At 38.7% G+C, this 22,719-nt stretch overlaps 1 protein-coding gene across 3 annotated transcripts in view; it reads left to right on the plus strand.

The window, feature by feature from the left end:
• erbb4b (erb-b2 receptor tyrosine kinase 4b) overlaps positions 1 to 22,719 on the plus strand; it is a 343,553-nt gene that overhangs the window by 235,876 nt on the left and 84,958 nt on the right. For all 3 annotated transcript variants that reach the window (XM_076875129.1, XM_076875130.1, XM_004555522.4), the window contains exons 6-12: positions 5,578 to 5,696; positions 9,091 to 9,232; positions 10,711 to 10,824; positions 11,087 to 11,213; positions 12,279 to 12,352; positions 18,606 to 18,696; positions 20,190 to 20,389. In XM_076875129.1, coding sequence (XP_076731244.1) covers positions 5,578 to 5,696; positions 9,091 to 9,232; positions 10,711 to 10,824; positions 11,087 to 11,213; positions 12,279 to 12,352; positions 18,606 to 18,696; positions 20,190 to 20,389 — 867 coding nt within the window. The remainder of the gene's footprint in view (positions 1 to 5,577; positions 5,697 to 9,090; positions 9,233 to 10,710; positions 10,825 to 11,086; positions 11,214 to 12,278; positions 12,353 to 18,605; positions 18,697 to 20,189; positions 20,390 to 22,719) is intronic.

Here is a 22,719-nt window from a genome sequence, read left to right on the forward strand (position 1 = left end):
CCTGTTAACTGTATTCAGGTGAGGTAATTCCTAAAGTGCAAAAACTTGGCATGTCTTTAGCATGGTGTGCAGTGTGTTCTTAAATAGAAAAAAACTTGAGGAAACTGGACAAGTGGAGGACAAAAGAAGTGGTAGGTCTAAAAAAGCAGATGAAAAGTATCAGAAAGTCATGTCCCAAGAAATATATTTTTAAAAAACCCAGCAAAGACCTCATAGAGGACCTGAGAGGAGAGGACCATCCAGCCCTTCAGTAGAACCATCTACTGTTCACCGAAGCTTCTTTAGAAATGGTCTAAGTGAAAGAATGGCTGTCAAGAAGCTAGTCCTAATCAAGAGAAACAGGGAAAAAGGCAGAGGTATGCCACATTACACAAGAGCTGCACTGCAAATCAGTGGCAACAGGTGTTTATGGAAATAAGAGGCAGGATTGAGCACAGTAGTTTGTAAGCATATTACTCACAAACTAAGCACAACCCCATGCTGCCTCTGTGGAAACGGGACATGAGAATATCACCAATAAATTAGCATCTAAAATTATATTTGAATTCCATAAAGTGAAGGTTTTCCTGCTTGTTGCCCCAAAGGGATGACATCAGATTTTTCTTTGGGGTTTTTTTGCTGTTGAAAGTCATCATTTCTTTTGAGGAGACTGTATGCTCTCCAAATTAACACACATGATATTCTGGTATTTTAATGAACACAGCTCCACAATGCAAAGGAATTTTAGCCTCAAAAATGTATAATCAACAGATCAGATCAAAATAATCAAAACAGGGATGCTCTTTAGATCATTCTATCAAGCAGAAAGTTTGATGTGGCTTTGACTGGTATTAAATAGACGTCGTCACACGGATTTTATTAGTACTACTGGTTGGAAATTTCTAAAAAACAAAGTTTTACCGGCAATTTAAAAATCAGACAAATCTTCTGTGTTAACCTTATTAAAGATCATTAATACAAAAATCCTAGATTCAAGGACAAAAAACAACATCGTCTACATTCACTGATTAAATAACTTGCAGTCTACAAAAGGAAAAACATTTTACACAAGGCTGTGATGAGTGGTTGTTTCTTGTCTTCACCTATGAGGAAAGCTCTTATTTTAAACCGGATCATTAAAAGATAACAAAAGTTTCACTGTGATGCAAATGATATGTGACAGCCTAACTGCAAGTAGTGAAACAGGAACAGCAACAATCCCTCCATTTTAACATTGTTCTACAGTTCTGAAAAATACAAAACAAGGCTTTTTAGAAAAAAACATTTGAGAATGTTGTAAGAGAGGGTTCGTCACATATTTTCTGATGATGATTCCCACACCTCAGGCATGGGGAGTGCTGTTTAGGTTGGGAACCGGTGATGATTGTAATGCTAATGATGGTTTTGGCTCTCATACCTGTCAGGAAAAGCAATTCTTAATTGTATACAACCTGTTTCTGACAAGGCATAGCCTCATCTGGATGTGATGCAAGCCGTCACCCATCTGTGCATGGACTGCACAAGTGTTTAGACCTGCTGTTGAGGAATTGCTCTCCATTCCTGGATGAGTGCAGCCTGCAGCTGTGTAATGCTCACTGGTTGTGGCTGCATTTGAAGAAATATTGGGTTTAAATGCTGGCCAAGCAAGTGTCTGGATATGCTCCTGATCCAGAAAGGCCTTAACTACCCTGGCAGTGTGAAGGTTGGCTTTGTCCTGCTGAAACAGCCACGGGGCTGGGATCCTGCTGCAAGAATTGCACAAATGCATGTTGGAGTATTTCATTTTTACTCTATCCAGTCAAATGTTGACCAAGTCGACCAATAGGCAGATCAGAAATCGTTGTCTCATGGACATGAAAGGCTGCAGCAACAGCTAAGTCATGCATGCCAGCATCCAGCATCTGGTCTCATTCAAATTTAGTCAGTAGCAGCACGGCAGCACTGACGACAATGTTGTGCATATTCTGATGCTTCAGAATGCAATTAACTTAACGAGTTCTGAGGTGTTCGGTAAACATTGGCTAGAGAGAGAGATTGGCTAATGCAACATGCTTTTGCCTACACAAGTAAACATCAAATAAGGCCACTTTTTAACAATAAAATTAATTTTAAAAAAATTATATTTTTACTAATACTAAAGAATTATTTTGTTACAATTGCATTGTTTTCCAGCGTAGTTCAGAGTAACTGTGCTTAAATTAATTAGGTGTCATAAAATGGTAATTTTTAAGGCTGCACTTTTGTTAATGGTTAGCTCTACAAGCCCTCTTCACAGCCCACAGTGGCTCACCCTTCTATCTGTGTTTAACACATACTAACATCCACAGGAAGACTTCATATTTAGTATATTTTTGACCTATAGCAAACTGTATGTACACATTTAGTTTTAGTCAGAAACAAAATTATGTACTCACATGGACACATGCTCACATTTCTTTCCTCATTACATACCTCTTTACCTCTCACATTCCTTTTTTTTATTGTACCACCCTTCATCAAGTTCTTGCTCTTTGTCCATCACTTCGTACTTAGACCACTTCATCTATGCCTTCCAACCCTGGCATGTCACATCTTATTTGTTCTGTGGTTGTGATCTCGTTAAGATAATGAGGAATGAACTGTTTGACCAGAACCTGTTAACAACGTGTCACAGAGGAGGCCCAGATAAGCCCTGGCCCCATCTATCTGCCTTGTTTCAGCTGTGATCGCGCCATCTCTCTATCCTCATCCATTTATTTGTGGATGCCATGATTCATCTTTTATTTTACTTGCTTTCAAAAAAGAAGAGCTTTTTTTCTTGCACTGGAATGCTTTTAATTATGAAGTTTAATTATGACGAACCAAATACACCGAGGAAGTAAATTACAATTCAAAACCACTCTCTTTACTGAGTCTCTCACATAAAAAACTGGATCTCTGTCAGCAGAGGTAGTTTTTTTCCATAGAAGTACATGTTTTGTTCTATAAAAGGATACAGGATAAAGTACTCACACCTGCTCTAAACGAAACAGCAATTTTTATTAGTTGTACCACTGGCTGCAGAGATCGCAACTGACAAGTTCTGTGGTCCTTGATAATAACAGATGACATCAGACCCTTTGAACTGGGTGGTGATTGGGGTATAATATATATATATATGTGTGTGTGTGCGTGTGCGTGTGTGTGTGTGTGTGTGTGTGTGTGTGTGTGTGTGTCTCTGTGTGTGCACTGCGTGAAATGCAAAGAGGAAGTTTTGCTCCATCTTTCCCATGTTAAATTGCATCAAAATAAACTTCTGGACCTTCGAAACACACAAAATAGAAACACTGTGAGACTACAAGTGGTGAATATCTCAGATCTATCAGCTCATAGATAAAAAAAAGAAGCGTATCTATTCACAAACATCCCATGATGAAGGTGTTTATTCATTTCAGTTTATTCATCATAGCCTTATCACTACATCTAGTTAATGAGGCATTTTTGAAATGCAAATAATTTCAAAAATACGGCATTAACAAGGGTATTAATTAGCAAATAAAGACTTATACTTGTCAAATTAAGCACACTATTTATCATTGATATGTTTTCCCTTTGCTTTAAGAAGTCATTTCACTTTCAACATTGGGAATCACTGTAACTGATATGCAATTGAATTGACCTCCTGTGTCAAACTGCTACCTTTTAACTGTAAACTTTTGAGCCATTGCGCTGTAAGGCAAACATTTGATCTATAGACATTCATTCCCTATTTAAATAAAGTTACACTTAAGAATAAATTGAAAAATTAACTGAATATTTTGTCTCAGAAAAAGACAGGTGTTGAGAACCAGATGTGCCCAATAATAATAATAATAATAATAAATTCACAGGGGAACTCAGAGGCATTGGTTCCTGTGAGTGATGTCTGTAATTTGATTTGTTTTGTTTTTTGTCTTTAGTTATTCTTAACCTCCTAAGACCTGAACTCTTCCACGGCATGCATTTTTAATTTCTCATTGATATTTGGTCACATTGGGGCCCGATTTTTTTTTTTTACCTTATTTTTGTTTTTAATAAAAATAAGAGCCACATATGAGGATATTCATTTAAAATTGTGATAGAACAGTAGCAGTATAATGTCCTCATAAGTGGATATCAGGCCCTTGTAGAGCAAAATTTAGTATTTTGGTCTAAATAACCCAAAATGTGATGTCCACATATGTGGACGCCAGGTCCTAGGAGGTTAAAGTGGATTTTTAAAGCCAAATTGACAAACATAATTGTGTCCGTCTCTGGCGATGTGGCTTGGCCATTATTTTGACAAAGTGTCTTTTGAATAAAGCAGACCATATCAATGCAGGCCAGGCACTGTTAATTGAATGCTACTGATGGTAAATCAGTAGCTTTCCACTCAGTAGCATGAGTGTGTGTGTCTGTGTGTCCATGTTTGTTTGGCGACTTGTCCATAGCTTTTATCTATCATGGTGATGGTGTCCTGTCAACACAAGGCTGCAGGGAAACATAACACAGATCAAAAAAACAATAGCCCTGCTCAAAACAAAAATAAGCACCACCAATAGATGTGTAATGGTGTACAATAGTAGCCTTACGTTCCCCAGTAATATTTACTGTTGCAATTTACTTTCTTAGTTTCAGTTCTGACCAGTTCGCTTTAACCTTTATCACCAAATATATTCTTAAAATGACATTGAATTTTATTCTTATTACAAGCTTTTGTTGTTTGTGTTCAGTTAACGCTGGCTCCACATCGTCGAGCATCTTTCACCTCATACAACCAAAAGCCATAGCTGTCACTAATTACCAACATGACTGAGTATAAAAAGAACAGAGAGCCTCAGTCATTTAGAAGTAAAAGTAAATATGATAACAACAAAATTATGCAAATAGTTTAATTTGTAATTACAGTACATCCATTTATCCAAACCACTATGTATAATATCTTTTTTTAACCCACCCCAATACTTTATCTTGTGCCAACTTTACTGGTTCATCCATAACTGCTTAGTTATGTATTCCTGCTCTATAATGAAAGTCCCACTGCTGACACTTAAGCTATGTCAATTACCAGCTGTCTTTACCTGTGAAATAGCAGGGTCCTATGTACATTTATATATGGCTGTCAAGAAGAAAGGCACACAGACATGCGGCCGCCCATATGATTGCAAAGGTGGACAGATGTTCACTTTGGTAGTACATTCAGATAAGAATCGCTATGTCTTTGTCGCACTGAGCCAGACAGCAGACGAGAGCAGAGATGAAAACATGATTGAAGATAGCTAGTAGGTGGTAAAAAGAACTTCTGCTTCAGCTGAACTCACCAGACACAGACACATGTAAAAACATGTGTATGCATGCATTTTACAAAGCAATAGATGGTAGGTAGGTTAGTATAGTATATATAACTTCCAGAGCAGATGATGAAGTTGACGTTACCCCCCCACCTCTCAAAGGTTTTACAGTGACAACTTTCCAGTGACTGGGCTTTAATTTTTTTATCTTCACCTGCCATTTGAACTGGCTAAGACGTTTTATATATGTATGCATAAAGTACGTGTATTGTATATACATTTTATCCTTTGTTTGTGTCTCTCTCTTTTTAACATGCCTGTAACTTCAAAGTAACTAAGACAGTGTGTGCGGAGCAGTGTGACGGCCGTTGCTTTGGTCCCTTTGTTAGTGACTGCTGCCACCGTGAGTGTGCAGGTGGCTGTTATGGCCCAAAGGACACAGACTGCTTTGTAAGTGAACACACACACACACACATACACACACTTTACATCATTACGGTGTGACAAAAGAGGTTAAAGTGATCATTTTCCTGGTGATATTACCATGTCAATATGGTTACGCAGATAACATTTTGTGTTAACACTTTGTTTTACGTTTCTCTTCTTCTTCTTCTTCTTTTTTTGGTTTCTTAAGTCTGACACATTTTACTTGTGACTTTTTCCTTCCTTCAATTTCAGGTACCTCTTAAAATGGATTTCACTCAGTTTTTAAATGCCACTTGTATGGCAAATATCGTTTGATGACATTTAATTCTCTTTTCTTCCTGACATGAGTGTCATTGTTAAATATAGACTTCACTGGGAACTCTTCATTCTGACTTTTTGCCATGTGCTTTATCACTTTTATCTGTGCTTGTTTTCATGTTAAACTTGTTTCTGAGGCTGTGAGTCCGTGGCTAATCGAGCTCTTCTTCCTGGCTTTGGAAAAGCAAGTTCTGTATCATAATTTTTTATTCTTCTGTTCTCTTCACAATCATCATAAAATTGAGAAAATGGCAAAGTAAATTCTTGATTGAATCCTGGCAAATTCAAAGTCTTTAGACACAAGAATTTATTTCTATATTATTATCATAGATAACATTAAATGTGTACAAGTATATGTTTTTTAGGGTCTGTAAACACATATAGAATAAGTACATGTCTTAGTACAGGAATATTCAATTAAAATTTAAGGAGGTCCAGTCAGAGAAAATTTCCTCAAGCAAACATCCAGAAAATCAAGTTCCACATGCATTATAATTACGTAGCCTAACAGTTGTACCAGTGTGTGCATATAGTCAACCTCTGGGTGTAAAGTAAAACAAAGTATAATTAAGTTCATCAGTATTTCAATCATATTTGTTATTAATTTTTACAATGGACTGGCAGGTACTGCAATAACAAAATAATAATGAAGTCGAGGTGAAAAGCATTTCAGTGTGTGTTAACACAATGCTAAATAGGAAAGACATCAGTAATGAGCTTAAAGAAGCAATTGTTGCTGCCCAATCTGGAAACGGACAACTCCATCAGCCTACAGTGACAAAAATTGTTCATTCAAGTAGGAAACACTTAAGAAAGTCGTTCATCTTCCCAAGGTCAAATACTCAGAGAAACTACCAAAAGTCCAAGAGTTACATCTCAGACTCTACAGGTCTCAGTTAGCATGTTACATGTTAAAGTTCCCATTGCTACGGGCCATTCAGTCCTTATACGAACATTGCAAGAGCTTGGTCCGCATAGCTGGCAATAAGTCGGACTCGTTCCCGGTGGGTGATGGGCTCCGCCAGGGCTGCTCTTTGTCACCGATTCTGTTCATAATTTTTATGGACAGAATTTCTAGGTGTAGCCAAGTGGCGGAAGGCTTTCACTTCGGTGGTCTCAGGATCTCATCTCTGCTTTTCGCAGATGATGTGGTCCTGTTGGCTTCATCAGGTGATGGGCTCCAGCTCGCCTTGGAACGGTTCGCAGCCGAGTGTGAAGCGGTGGGAATGAGAATCAGCACCTCCAAAACTGAGGCTATGGTCCTCGGCCGGGAAAAGGGTGGAGTGCCCACTCCGGGTCAGGGACGAGACCCTGCCCCAAGTGGAGGAGTTCAAGTATCTCAGGGTTTTGTTCACGAGTGATGGGAGAAGGGATTGGGAGACAGACAGATTGGTGCAGCGACTGCAGTGATGCGGATGCTGGCCCGGTCTGTTGTGGTGAAGAGAGAGCTGAGTGTACAAGTGAAGCTCTCAATTTACCGGTCGATCTACGTCCCTACCCTCACCTATGGTCACGAGCTGTGGGTAGTGACCGAAAAAAACGAGATCGCAAATACAAGCGGCAGAAATGGGTTTCCTCCGAAGGGTGGCTGGTCTCTCCCTTAGACATAGGGTGAGAAGTTCGGCCAAGTTCGGGACTAGAGCCATTGCTCCTCCACATCGAAATGAGCCAGCTGAGGTGGTTCAGGCATCTGACAAGGATGCCCCCCTGGGCGCCTCCTGGGTAAGGTTTTCCGGGCATGTCCCAGGACACGCTGGAGAGATTATATCTCTCGGCTGGCCTGAGAACACCTTGGCGTTCCCCCGGATAAGGTGGAGGAGGTGGCTGGGGAGAGGGAGGGCTTCTCTGCTTGGCCATGACCCGGCCCCGAATAAGCAGAAGAAAATGGATGGATGTTAAAGTTCAGGACAGTACAATTGCATAACTAAAAATGACTGAACAAGTATAGGTTGTTTGGAAAGATGCCAGGAGAAAGCCTTTTCTCTTTAAAAAGAACAATGCTGTATAGCTTGGGTGGGCAAATTTGTATCTTAACAAACCTTAACAAACAAGACTTTTGGTCATTTTGGGACACACAAGATTAAAGTTGCAATGTGTGGCCATAGTGACACATTTGCGACTGTGGCTCAGGGGTTGGGAAGCGCATCTGTAACCGGAAGGTCGCCGGTTCAGTCCCCGGACTCTCTGTCCTGGTCGTTGTGTCCTTGGGCAAGACACTTTACCCTACCGCCTACTGGTGATGGCCAGAGGGGCCGATGGTGCGATATGGCAGCCTCGCTTCTGTCAGTCTGCCCCAGGGCAGCTGTGGCTACAACCTCCACCAGTGTGTGAATGCGAGAGTGAATGAATAGTGGTATTGTAAAGCGCTTTGGGTGCCTTGAAAAGCGCTATATAAATCCAACCCATTATTATTATTGCCAAATACAAAACACAGGATGTTATAAACACCCCATACCAACTATTAAACACGTTGGTAGATGGGTGAGGATTCAGGTTTGTTTTGTAGCCATAGAATCTGGCCACTTTGGAGTTATTAGGTTAACCTGAACTCTTCTGTATTGTTAAGTCATATGTCAAGTTGTCTGCGTCGTGGCTACAGCTTAGTCCAAATTGGGTCATACAACAAGACTGTGATGGGAAGTACAGCAAATCTAAAAATTAATAGTTGGAAAAGAAAACGATCAAGGTATTCCAATGGCCCAGTCAAAGTCCAGAGCTCAACCAGACTAAAATTCTGTAGCTTAACTTTTTTAAAAAGAATCAAGCAAAATACGATTTCTGTATCTACTTTTTTCCACTCCGGCTTGATTTTTCTTAGTAAAATTAAACTGATTGTAATATCATTGGGTGCATGCTGATAGTCTCCATCTCCACCTTTCAGTAATATCACTACTGGACATTGAAAGGAAATTGCAATACAAACCTGGGGTCAGGCTGGCAGCAGTTATGAATAAACGTGAAACCAGATTTTGGCCACACAATCAAAAGTAACCTAATCTGTGACTGTGTACGGATCATGTAAATATACTACTACCACTACAAGTACTAGTACTATTACTACAACTACTACTGCTAATAATACTTATGTGGATGTTTGCAGGCCTGCACCAACTTTAATGACAGTGGGGCATGTGTGACCCAGTGCCCTCAGCCATTTGTCTACAACCCTACCACCTTCCAGCTGGAGCATAACCCTAGGGCAAAGTACACCTATGGAGCTTTCTGCGTCAAGAAGTGTCCACGTAAGTCTGACCACCTGGACAAACACAAACATACATACATACACACACAGACAAACACACCCCCACACACAAACATGGATACTCCACATACATGCATACTGCTTTAAACATTAATCTTAAGTCATAACCTCTACATAGCTACACTTTAAGTACTAATTTAATGGGACAGTTTCAGTTCACTGTGGATAATTACACCTGCATCCATGTGCAATCCATCAGCTGATTTCCTTGGTCTTCGAGACCCACAAGCAGGAGGAATGGACAGTAGCAATGCCTGTTATGTTCTTTATAACCCTCATTTGCATTGGACTGGAAGATAAATGCAGCTGCTTCTTGAATTGCATTTACTCCTTAGGTTTCTCATAACTTTCTCATTACTGCTGGTAGATCATTTTTAGGGCAAATACTAGCAACATAAATATAGCTTGTCTCTTTCCTAAAATAGTCTTTATGTGTGTGTGAGCGTGACTATGTCTGTGAGGATGAATTTGACTTTTACAGTTTTGTAAAAGCGACATTTTGCAAAGGACTTTTATTTTAATTTCAGCAAATGGCTGTTTAAAAGTAAAACTTGTATAAAGTTTTGTGTTAGAAGTAGAAAAAGTCAAGTTACATCATTAAGTTTTAAAGTTTAGGTCAGAATAAGAGGCATGGGATGTATTTGTTAGGCTGGGTTCTCACATTTGTATGTTCTTTTTTCTTTTAAGTCCAGTCCAATTGACATAACTGCCATTGTACGTATAAGTTGGCAGTCCAGGATGTACATAGCCTCTCACCCTGTGAAAGCTGGTTTAAGTTCCAGCATCCCCACGACCCTAAATTAGATAAGTGGTTAAGAAGATGGATGGATGGTTGACTTGCTACACTGTTACACTTCTTGGGGGTACATAAATGGTCAATGGTCGTTCCAACATGTCATCTTGACAAGCAGTCTTGTTTGCAAAGCCAGTACAGGTGACGGGGAAGTAGAGGCCTGCGTCTGCACTAGCAGCATAGCTCTTCTCACTCCTGTGTATAATGTTTAGTCATTTTATTCATAAATTATTCTTTGGCCACTGCTAACCACAAGCTAATCACTCACCACACCCACAACTAATTGTGGACACCCCATGCTGTTCAAAACATCACTGAAAAGGCCAACCAGCAGGGAGGGAAGAGGAGCTCTGCGCTTCGAGGCATTGTTACTTTTAAACAGACACAGGATAGAGAATAATATAAACATTTAACTGTTTACTGTTATGAAAGTATGCAGCTTTTTTATTTTGGTAGTTTTTCACATAAATCCTATGCAAAATAAGTAAATAAATAACCAAATAAATAAATAAAAATAATGGTGAGGCAAAGTCACTTTCAAAGTCACTTTCAGCACTTTTTTTTATGTGACTGCCTACACTCCACTGCCACTTATTGTTCTGTATGTTCCAGTGTGACAAACAGCAGCCATCTGTATTTGACATTTACAATGAATTGTTTTCCAGATAACTTTGTGGTAGACCACAGCTCCTGTGTGAGAGCATGCCCCAGTAACAAGATGGAGGTGGAGGAGAATCGCATTAAGATGTGCATCCCTTGTACTGACATCTGTCCAAAAGGTAAAATTCAAACATATAGTTGCAGCAGATAATTACTGAATGTTTGTCTCCATCGATTTAGCTATTTTATTATTAACACTATATAGTTGTATGTATGCACTGTTGTCAGTTTCACTATTGGGTTTATTTTGGCAAATGCAGGAAAAGTACATGTTGTCCTGATTGCATCAAACCCCTAATCTACCTCGTATTTTGCATGTTTGCACCATTGAATTAATTGATGCAATTTTTTCTCTTCACGGTTTCACTGTGTTTCTTTCAGCATGTGATGGGATAGGCACAGCAAGCCTACAGACTGCTCAGACAGTGGACTCCAACAACATTGACAAGTTTGTCAACTGCACCAAAATCAATGGCAACCTGGTGTTCCTCATTACTGGAATCAAAGGGTGAGAGCTGAGAAGATTCAGCTTATCGGAATGACTGAAGACAGTGTGGGAGAAAAAAAATCTGCCTAAATATAAAATGGCTTTTCCCATTCCATTCAGCCTTTCTGTATTCAGCTGAGCGAGCACTGAGCATTCACAGTGGATTGTTGAAAAAGAGCCCACAGGTAGTGCACACTCCACTGAAGTTGGAAGTAACTAAAAGTAAAAATCGCAGCTGCTAGTCCACTGTGACCATTTTAGCCTTCAACTAGACTAAGTGTGCACCTGTTGGTCTCATAGCATAGATGGTGTGTTTAATTTGGGTCACCTGGCATACAGATTGGGGGATTGATTCAATTATTAATTAAGATAGATGATACTCTTCAGCTAGCACACAAGTGAACATCCATGATGGACACATTTAGAGCATGTGTGCTTAACAGATGTTAGTTTAGAGTGGCTAAGTGTGACCTCTCTGTGCAAAGATCTCTCCGGGGCTGTGTCAGCTTCTCCACCGCTGTACCTGCTGACTGCTTCCTTCCTTTTATTCTCCATTCTCAGTCTCCTTTATTGAGTTGTTCTCTCAATAATCAGAAACTTTGTTTTTGACTCAAAATTGCAATTTGAAATAAAACTGATTATAATACTTGTGAAAATATGGTATTTTAAATACCATCGAGCTATTAACAGTGTGATACAGATTGAATCAAACTGTTAATTGGATGGATTAATCTGAATAATGTTAGTGGTTAGTTATGTCTGCATGGATATACAGTACTATTTGTTTGCATTCATTCATATGTATTTAATATAGTTCACTTAAAATATCCCAATCAGGTATTCTCAGTACACATACATGATTTACCTCTTCAGCTGGTAAATGTAGCAAACTTTTCTTACCTGTAAGTAAGAAAATTTCCTGTAAGTATCGCATTTTTGTTGTACATGTACAATGACAATAAAGGACTATTTTATTCTATTCTAAGTAGGTATATCCCTTACACATACAGATGGAAATACTAAAACACATTCTTTTTTTCTTTTACTTGATTTGTTTTTGTCATTCTGATCTCTTTTTATTCACAGGGATATCTATCATAACATTGAAGCGTTGGACCCGGAAAAACTCAACGTGTTCCGCACCGTTCGGGAAATTACAGGTAAGTGTATAAGTTGCACTGCATTGGTCTTATACGCGTATGTATTTAAAGAAAGAACAAATGTTTACTCTTACTGTCATCTCTTTTCTTGAACAGGAAAGTTTCACATCAATGCTTATAAATACTTCCATGTATCAGCATATGTGTTTTTCTTCAAGTCCTCCCCTCCTCTTGAGAATGTCCAAACCAAGGACAGGCCTTGCAGAATAAGATGAATATCATATGAGTCTTTCAGTCTCCTCTTTCTCTCTACTGCTTCTCCCTCAGGGAGTCCCTAGCCTTGAGTCCCGCAGCCCCAGCTCTCCCTTCACGCACCATGAAGAAAAGAGCCAGAACATGCGGTGCACATCGTTAATCCCCCAGCTCTCCATGCCACCTCCACTTTTTAGCTGCGTGTACACTGTCATCCTTCCAGCCCCAAAATTTGACAATGCCATCAGAAGAACACATCATATCTCTGATGTCATATTTTCAAAAGCAATAGGAAACTATTCTCGTAAAATATCAGTGCTGTTTTTTCAAAAAGGTCTCAAAGACTTTAGAGTCAGACCTGTTACAGATCGTCAACTTTTCTTTATTATCAGGTGTGTTTCCAGAATCACTAAAAACTGCTGTAATCAAACCTATACTGAAAAAGGACAATCTTGACAAGACACAAATGAACAACTACAGGCCGATCTCAAATCTCCCGTTTTTAAGTAAGATCATTGAAAAAGCAGTTTCTCAACAGCTCAGTTACTTCTTAAAACAGAATAATTGCTACGATGCCTTCCAGTCAGGTTTTAGACAGAATCACAGCACTGAAACCGCTCTGACCAAAGTGTTCAATGACATATGTCTGAATACAGACAGTGGAAAAATGTCAGTCTTAGTTTTACTGGATCTCAGTGCAGCATTTGATACAGTTGACCACAACATATTACTCAAACGACTGGAGAACTGGACAGGTCTTTCAGGAACTGTACTAAACTGGTTCAAAACATACGTAGAAAACAGGAAATACTTTGTATCAATAGGTAACTTCACATCTGAGCAGACAAGTATCACATGTGGAGTTCCCCAAGGTTCCATCTTGGGACCCCTTCTGTTTAACATCTACATGCTCCCACTGGCACAGATTATAAACAACAACAAAATAAACTATCACAGCTATGCAGATGACACACAAATATATATCACAATGTCACCAGGAGACCGAGGCCCTGTACAGGCTCTTGGTAAATGCATTGAGGAAATCAATGACTGGTTGTGCCACAATTTTCTCCAGCTAAACAAAAACAAAACTGAGGTAATAGTCTTTGGCGCCAAAGAAAAACGATTACAGGTCACCAGAGAACTTCAATCTATACATCTAAAAACCACAAACCAGGCGAGAAATTTGGGTGTAGTGATGGATGCAGACCTAAACTTAGAAAAACACATTAAGACAATAACAAAGTCAGCTTACTATCACCTCAAGAATATATCAAGGATAAAAGATCTGATGTCTCAACAGGACCTGGAAAAACTAGTCCATGCATTCATCTTTAGTAGGCTTGATTACTGTAACAGCATCTTTACAGGTCTACCTAAAAAATCAGTCAGACAACTACAGCTCATTCAGAACTCTGCTGCTCGAGTCCTCACTAAGACCAAAAAAGTGGACCACATCAGTCCAGCTCTGAGGTCCTTACACTGGCTGCCTGTCCGTCAGAGGATAGACTTTAAAGTTCTGATGCTGGCCTATAAAGCTCTGAATGGTTTAGGACCAAAATACATCAATGACCTCCTGACCCAGTATGAACCATCCAGATCCCTCAGGTCATCTGGATCCGGTCTTTTATCAGTTCCCAGAGTCAGAACCAGACACGGAGAAGCTGCATTCAGCTTTTATGCTCCTTATATCTGGAACAAACTCCCAGAAAGCCTCAGATCAGCTGAAACACTCAGTTTATTTAAATCCAGGTTGAAGACTCACCTGTTCTCAGCTGCATTTGAATAAAGCACCAAATCCATACTTTAAGCTTAAATTTCAAAACTTACATTTAACTACTGATTTTATCTACTGTTCTGATTTTATCTGTTTTGATTTTATATACTGTTGTTTGTTTGTTTGTTTGTTTGTTTGTTTGTTAATTAGTTAGTTAGTTTATTTGCTTGTTTTAATCAATTTTAAATCATGCTTTTTATTTGTTCTTGTTTCTAATGTCTCTGTAAAGCACTTTGAATCACCTTGTTGTTGAATTGTGCTATACAAATAAACTTGCCTTGCCTTGCCTTGCTATTTAGCCATGAATGACAAAAGCAGATGTCTTATTAAACAGTGTGTCCCTTTCATCTGAACACCACTTATTTATTTAGGATTACATCAGTTATATTTTTTTTAAAAGAAAAGAAAATTGTGAAGTATCTAAGATGTGTCTTAGATACTTTACTTTCTACATAACCTGTAGCAGTTATAATAATAAATATTGTTATACCTAATGGCAGTTACTCTTAAAAGCTAATATGGGGGGTAATAAACATACACAATCAAGTGCCAACATACATGTAGTAGTAATAGCAGTTTTCCTACTTGTTCACAATCCAAATCATGTTTTTGAGCTGCGACCACCATCTGTCTACATAATCTAAATGTGATAAACCACTCTGATAGAAAAAGAGTTGTATTGTTGCAGTTCAAAAGCTAACTTAAAAGGAAAGATTTAGAAATGAAATGCTGCAGACAAAATAGCATTTTTATTATTGCGCTTTCCTTAATGGAAACTGACAACTGATGTCAGTTACAACTAATATTTAAGCCTGCTCAAAGGGAAAAAAGGAAGGATTATAGTGAGTTAGGAAAGCAAGTTAAACTAGCGCAGCTGTTTTTCATTTGATAGAGTGAATTGTCCATTAACACCATTGGGGCCATTTTGATACCCGCTCCTCGTGTCTTCAGGCAAGACACTGAACTCAGTTGATTGAAACCTTTGCATCTGAACTCTTTGTATCTGCTAAGGTATATAAATCTCTGTATAAGTCCAGTTGTTTACTCTTTAAACTGACTTAGATATATTCCAAAACTTGACTTCGAAGTCATTTTGTTTTCTTGCTTTTCCTCTCTGATGGTTAGTGATGACAGTTTGAAAGCAGGTGATGAAGCATAAACCAGCAGCCATGTGGTCAGACACGTGTGTCATCTCAGCTTGTCATTTCTCTGAGCTGGCAGAAGAACGTGACTTTTTACAAAAGCAGGCAACCTGCATCCATGACCCCAAGGTCACAGCTAGCGTTGCTCTGGCTTTCAAATGAGCTCTGTAGTAGGACAGCTTTCATCATCCACACGCATCTTTCTGTCTCAAATCAAATTCTGATCCATTATGCTTTTGTCTTTTCGGTGGCTTCTTACCAGGTCAGGATTTACCCAAAGTGTGGGTGTAGCTAGCACGATTCAGCATAAGTGGGTTTCTCGGTGTTGTGACTCAGAATGTAATCACTACAACTTAAGCGCTCTTAACCTTTGCTTATGAGCTCATGGCCTTCTTGTCCAAGTGGTTCCACATTTTAATTCACTATGCACATTGGTGTGCTGCTGATGTGGCTCCCAGCAGAGCATACACTCCTGATAAGTGATCTTTCCATGTGCATGAAAATTCACATGAAAACACAAAAAAATACAAGCGCTAGCATAATGTTGCACACAAAATTTTTGTTGACTTGCTTTTTGGCATTGATCTTTCTATCTAGTGAGGTTCCACAATCTGTCTGAAAGGATCAGGCCTACACTTAAGGGATGGCTGTAGCTCAGGTGGCAGAGCAGGTCAGCCACTAATCAGAAGGCCGGTGGTTCGATCCCAGGCTGCCTCCTGGCTGCATGCCAAATATCCTTGGGCAAGATACTAACCCCATGTTTGCCTACTGGTGGTCAGAGGGCCTGGTGGCGCCAGTGTCCGGCAGCCTCGCCTCTGTCAGTGCGCCCCAGTGCAGCTGTGGCTACAATGTAGTTTGCCATCACCAGTGTGTGAATGGGTGAATGACTGAATGTAGTGTAAAGTGCTTTGGGGTCCTTAGGGACTGAGTAAAGCGCTATACAAATGCAGGCCATTTACACTTTTCCCCTATGAAGGGCCTCATGGACCGCTCCTATGTGATTGTTGATAGTGATGCAAATGCACATTAAGGCATCTAGCACAACTTAGAAACAAATTAGCTACAAAGACTTAAATCAGTTCAGTTAATTTCAGTTATTATTAATGCCAATCAGCAACAACAGTTACCTCAAGGAAGTTGAACCTCTGAGTTGATAACTTGCTGTAATCTATTCTTATTGCTCTTCACTGGAAGATCTATTATGAAGTTTGCCTGAAGTGTAAATGTGAAGTGTGTAGAGACCTGCAGGATATTTAATGTGTATATAGTTAGATTGTTCCAAAAATGCATTGTGACCATTTACTCTGCACAGACTTTAGGAAGCATGTACAATACAATACAATACTGGTGTATTTTTACATATGATACACAAACTATATAGACTTAGACCTTTTATTGTCATTGTAGTTGCTTGCACAATGAAATTATGTAACAATTTCTATGTAACAATTTATATACATATACAGACTGCATCACATGTCTTCGTTGCTGTATTCGTATGTAGCAGGGCACTGAACAGTCATTCTAGCTACCTTTCCAGTCACCTTTAGAATTGTACTACTTTTTTTGTAGCTTAGCAGCTCAGTGCTCGCCATGTTTATTAGCATTATTGTCTCTTTTACTACACCGTGAAAGTTACTATTACTTGGCAGTACAATAACACAATTGCGGAAACCTACTCTTTCTAGAGTGTCTCTCTGCTTGGACAAAGACTGTTTATTTATATATTTTAACCTTTCTTATCAACAATCTTCACCCACTTTCTGATGATAGCAAATACAGATAGCAAACGTTCGCTGCTATCACATCCCTACATTGGAACAGACAGGAAAGATTTCAACAGGCAGTAGACTGCTATTGTAAGTAGAGAACACCCAAAGCCCTCTGAAATAGCACCGTGCCAGAACAGCGAGGTGCCTCAGCACTGCAGGTTTTGTCATTAAGACAATTAGTGTTGACAAGTACAGCGCTAACGATTCTATAGAACTGCTGCCTCTGGGCTAAGAGGCACTCACAGCATCATAAACTGCACATCATGAGAATCAAGATGGACAAATACCAAAAGTGCAATTACCTTTTACAAACCGCAATTCCCCAGCAATATATTTGACATTCTGTACGAATACCTCATAATGGTTTATATAATGGAAAAAATTCTTCTTTTATCCTAATGACTGCCATTATGCTCTCATTAAAGGTTCACTTTAAAAAAAAAAATGTGTAAATGACAAAAAATGTTAAAATGTTTTTTCCATTTTGGGAAGTAGCATCATTTTGGATGGAACTGCAATAAAAAATCATGCATGATTCCTCACCTGTTTTGGACATTTCCCAAGCATTAGTAATAAGCATGTATTGAGACCCCGTCACTACTCAGACTGGATGCACTTTGTCTTTTGTCATCAAGCCAAGCGTGGCATTGTGTTGCCACAAGCTCTACTTACCTTTCTCTGCCATTCCTCCCTTCCCGGACCAACAAAATTATGCATCCTGTGGGAAGAACTCACACTGTCTAGCATAATAGAGTCTGATACTGTTTATTGACTGGAGTATTGCATGTTTAGCTTTTAAAACATGCCATTATATTTGTCTAGACTTTCCTTCCACCTCCTTCTCCTCCCCTCTTACCTCTGCTCTTCTACCCACTGTGGATTTTTCTTTGGTCTCGTAGCCTCTGTTGTTTGTCCTCTGGTGTTGGCTTGGGGATTGTAGTCCCCTACTGTTTTTTCTAATAAATATTTCATATTTCTGAATCTATTATTAAAAATCCTAAATGAGCCATGGCCATTTTCTCAGCTTTTGATTTTATCTCCTAAATTATTTAACAGTTGACAGGGAAATAAAGGAAATGCAAAAATATTGATAAGTCAGACTTGTTATAGCTGGCACCAAACTCCTCTGTGGCATTGCTGTGCCAGACATTTATCTGGCTTAGAAGTGCTTCGCTGATTTCAGATGAGGCTCAGGTGGTGCAGTTGCATTGTTGTGTTTCTGGAATGTTGCTAATTCTAGAGAGAGGCCGGTTCTCTCTGCTCATTTTCTTCTTGTCACTGTAGAAATGGACAGTGTGATAGACAGGTGATTCTGGTCTGTCAGTACTCATGTGGATTTATAACCTATGTTCATCCCTGTCTTCATTTAGGTTTTCTAAACATTCAGTCATGGCCTGACAACATGACAGACTTGGGTGTTTTCTCCAACCTGGCTACTATTGGGGGAAGAGCATTGTACAGGTACCTGAGTGCATAATACCTTCACAAATTCTTTTTCTTTCTTTCTTTTGTATTTTGTTTTTTGATTGTTGGGAATAGTTTATGCCAAGTTGTTTCACAAATGTCTCAATCAGAGCTCAGTTCTTCTAAATCAATGGCAAGCAGGAAAATTTGTGGTTTTAGATTTATTTTTAGCTAATTGTAGCGAACAATCTCTGAAGCCACAGCTCACTGGAAAACTGAAATGAAGGAATGAAAGACGGAGCCGATAACAGTAAATTTAGAGTATTTCATTGTGCTGTGTTTTTATTATTATTACTTCTTATAATTAATTTCTATTCTCTTTTTTATGTTAAGCACTTTGAGTTAAGTTTGATTATTTCCTGTTCTATACAAATAAAGTTTATTATTATCAGTAGACTAATTTCTATTTCTTTTTGCTATTGGTATGGAGGGGCTGTACACATATTGTATGTATATGAACGCATAGATAATATTTACACTACACAGCTTATCTCACAGATGTAAATTCGCATGCATTGTTGCAAACTGCTGTGGTTTAAAGAAGATCGGAAAGACGAGGTTACAGTCGCAATCAAACGTCTCTACCTCTGGTTATATATTTAAACCATTTTAATGCAAACTGAAAGTGGATCTGGTTTTGTTGGATAGCCTTATCTGGATAAGTGCTATGCATGTTAATGTGTGAAGTGTAATTTTTTTTTGTTACTGCTGAAGAATGCTGTACTTAAAACATGACTTTCTAAAGACAGCTTAATTATTTAACCTAAATTATAGCACTTAATTATTCATCATTTAGATTTTTTTTTTCTTAATTTGGAAAACATGCAATAAAAATGTAGCGGGATTTGGATGTAATCAAAGCGAGTGTCTGCTGATAAAGTGTAGACTGTGAGATTCAGTGTGTTTTTGTGTGTGTGTGTCCCTAGGCGTGCGTGTGAGAGTGTGTGCATGTGCACTGCACCTGCCTGCAGATGGAAACAGCAGGCTGCAGTACAAATTATAGCCTGCCACCCACCCCTGCCCCGTGCTTGATCCTGCATACTCTCGGTCTATCTGATGTTTCTGACACCCACTGGCATCCTGTCATTTTTAAACCATGCAAGTGGGACATATCAGGATAGCTGGGGGTAGGAAGAAAAAAGAGAGAGAGCCTAGCAGACAGAATGATTAAAACACATGTTGTAAGTTGCATTGTTGCAACATAGGACAATGTGATCTCATAAAAACACAGTGTATTCTTCTTGAAATTATGATTCAGTGATAGAATTAATGTTGACTAATGAGATCACAGTTGAGATGACTGGTAGACCGCTATGATGTTTAAACAGCATTTCTACCAAACCTGTGAAATGATTCCATCTTCTCTCTTCCCTTTCTTTTCCTCTTTTGTCCCTGCGCCACATCATTTCTTCTCCTCCTGCTCCTCTGACCTTCTTTCCTTTGCTGTCGGCTCCGTCTTCCTCTCACCTCCACCTATTCTTACCTCTCAGTGGGATCTCTCTGCTGGTGTTGAAGCAGCCGGGGATCACATCACTTCAGCTTCAGTCTCTGAGAGAGATCAGTGCTGGGAATGTCCACATTGCAGAGAACAGCCAGCTTTGCTACTATAACACCGTCAATTGGACAAGACTGTTCCGTACTACAAACCAAAAGGTTCTTATTCGCAACAACCGAAGTCCACAGGAATGCTGTAAGTTGATGCCACAATCATTCTAAACATCTAAATAATAAATATTTGGTCAACTTTGCACTAAAAAAAATGACCATATCTCATGAGTTGCTCTACCAAAACAAAAATAAATGATCAAAAATGATCAACAACCTTCACCTTGCTTTGAATGTTATCAGAGGCTATTTAGATTGTATATGTACTTATAAAGAGCTATAACAGCAAAAGAAGAAAATAGTCATCTGAACAGAAATAAAACAGAAATAAAACTTCTGCAGATTTTCAACAACGCCATTCTTGGCATATACTCGAAAGATGGCGCGGCCACGTCCAGGCGCCTTCCTTACCGCTCCGCTCCGACTATCCACTTTTCTTGTTTTTTACTTATTTTTTGCTCTGGTTTAGGCCACATTTCACTGTGTGTTATACTTGTATAACTGTGCATGTGACAAATAAAGAACCTTGAACCCTATTTACTTTTTCTTTTTTTTACCGATCTAATGAATTTGATGTACTGCAATATATTTTACCACTGTTCTATAGGTCCCTCTTCCACTTACAACACAACTCAAAGCGCATTGACACTTTTAAAGAAAACTTTAAGTTAAAGTTTTTAGTTCTTTGCCCACAGCAACACCTTTCTACCAAGTTTCATGGTAGTTGGTTTGCTCTTTTTGTCACCTCCTAGTATTTGTGAAAAAAAAGCTACAGAAAATATACCAGTTGCTATATTGTGCTGCACTGTATGATACAATTATTTAGTTGCAAATTTGCTAAATATCCAATATAAACTTTTAAAAAACTAAAAAAGGTAAATTATGTTTGTATGTCCACAAAAAATAAGTAGCAAACCTGTCCAGTCATAGTTTAACGACTTCTGTTAAAACATTATATATGTATGCATTTGTTAGTGAAATCTACCACAAGAGCAGATCTTTGTGCTGCAGCTTTTGAACAGCTATGAAAACAAAGACATTGTATGAAAATTATGTTTTAACCTCTGATTCTGGATATCCTCTGGTAGCAGGACATATTTGAGTCATTATAATGTGCTAAATGACCTCTGTGTTCTACAACCGTGATACATTTGCATATTTTAGCTGTTAATTTAACACTCACTGTCTAGCCTCAGGCACCATCAAGAGTACGCTTTTTTTTTTCTCAAACATGTTCATATTTAAAACAGGTTGTACACTAAAGAAAGGAACGAATCTACTCAACATTTCTTGTAGTATAGATTTAAAAGAAGTTTGAATTGTCGAACTAACAAGAAACCAACAGACAAAATTCTGCTTTCTAAGTTATCACCCAGCCTTCATAACAAAGGCATTTGTTTTAAAGGAGCTATTGTAGTGGCCATTCATAGTAAGGTTTTGAGGCTTGTCTGTCTTATGAATGGTACCCATTATCTCACTAGCTTCTGAAGGACACTAAAAACAATAATTCAATAATTAAACAAATTAACATCAGGGTCATTCCGAGAGTGCAAGGTTTAGAAAAATGAAATTAGGCAAATAACTGATGTGGTGAGATAAAGATTGCATTTCTAAAAATGGAAGAGCTTTATTATATCACTGCCACAAGTGTTAAGACATTATTCATTTATGTATAATGTTCATTAATGAGCCAGTATTTGCATTATTGAGTTGGCCCCTTTTCACTGTTCATGTGCTCCTTTCCCCTTGGCACTTCCTTACTGTTGAACACACACACACACACAGACAGATACACACACACACACACACACACACACACACGCACACACACTTTAGAGTCTTTGAAGACTTTGGGTTAGTTTCAAGAGTCACATACTTGACATGGTTCTGCATGTGTGCATCAGAGTGCGCGTGTTTGTGTGTCTAAAGTTGACTGAGCCTCATGGGGCTAGAAAAGGGCAGCTATCACACTGTTACAGTGCAGCAAAGAGTATTCTTGTGAATATGCATGCGGTTGTAGCGATTTAAGTAGTTGCTGAAACCTGAAACTAAGACATCTAGTTTTCATAGTAGTTGGAATAGAGATCTAGTGTGTACTAGCATGTAAAACAAGTAATACATTCATGCTATATGGTATTAAAACACAGTTGTGATGGCTTTTTAACCATAATTTTTCTTTGAATTTGTTTACTTTTTACATATTACATTTTGGCATAGCCTCATCAATAAGATATCAATAATAACCCAGGATTGTATGGAAATGTAATATATATATAGAAGCAAATGGGACAGTTTTCAGTTAATATTTTTCAGACTGTATTAATTATTTTATACATATTTAGCATCAAAAGTTTATCTCACCTCATTGTGACACAGTTAAATGAAATATCCCTGGTTTGTTTCTGCACTATTTTA

This window comes from Maylandia zebra, linkage group LG16, assembly GCF_041146795.1.
Source record: "Maylandia zebra isolate NMK-2024a linkage group LG16, Mzebra_GT3a, whole genome shotgun sequence".
NCBI classification, from domain to species: Eukaryota; Metazoa; Chordata; class Actinopteri; order Cichliformes; family Cichlidae; genus Maylandia; species Maylandia zebra.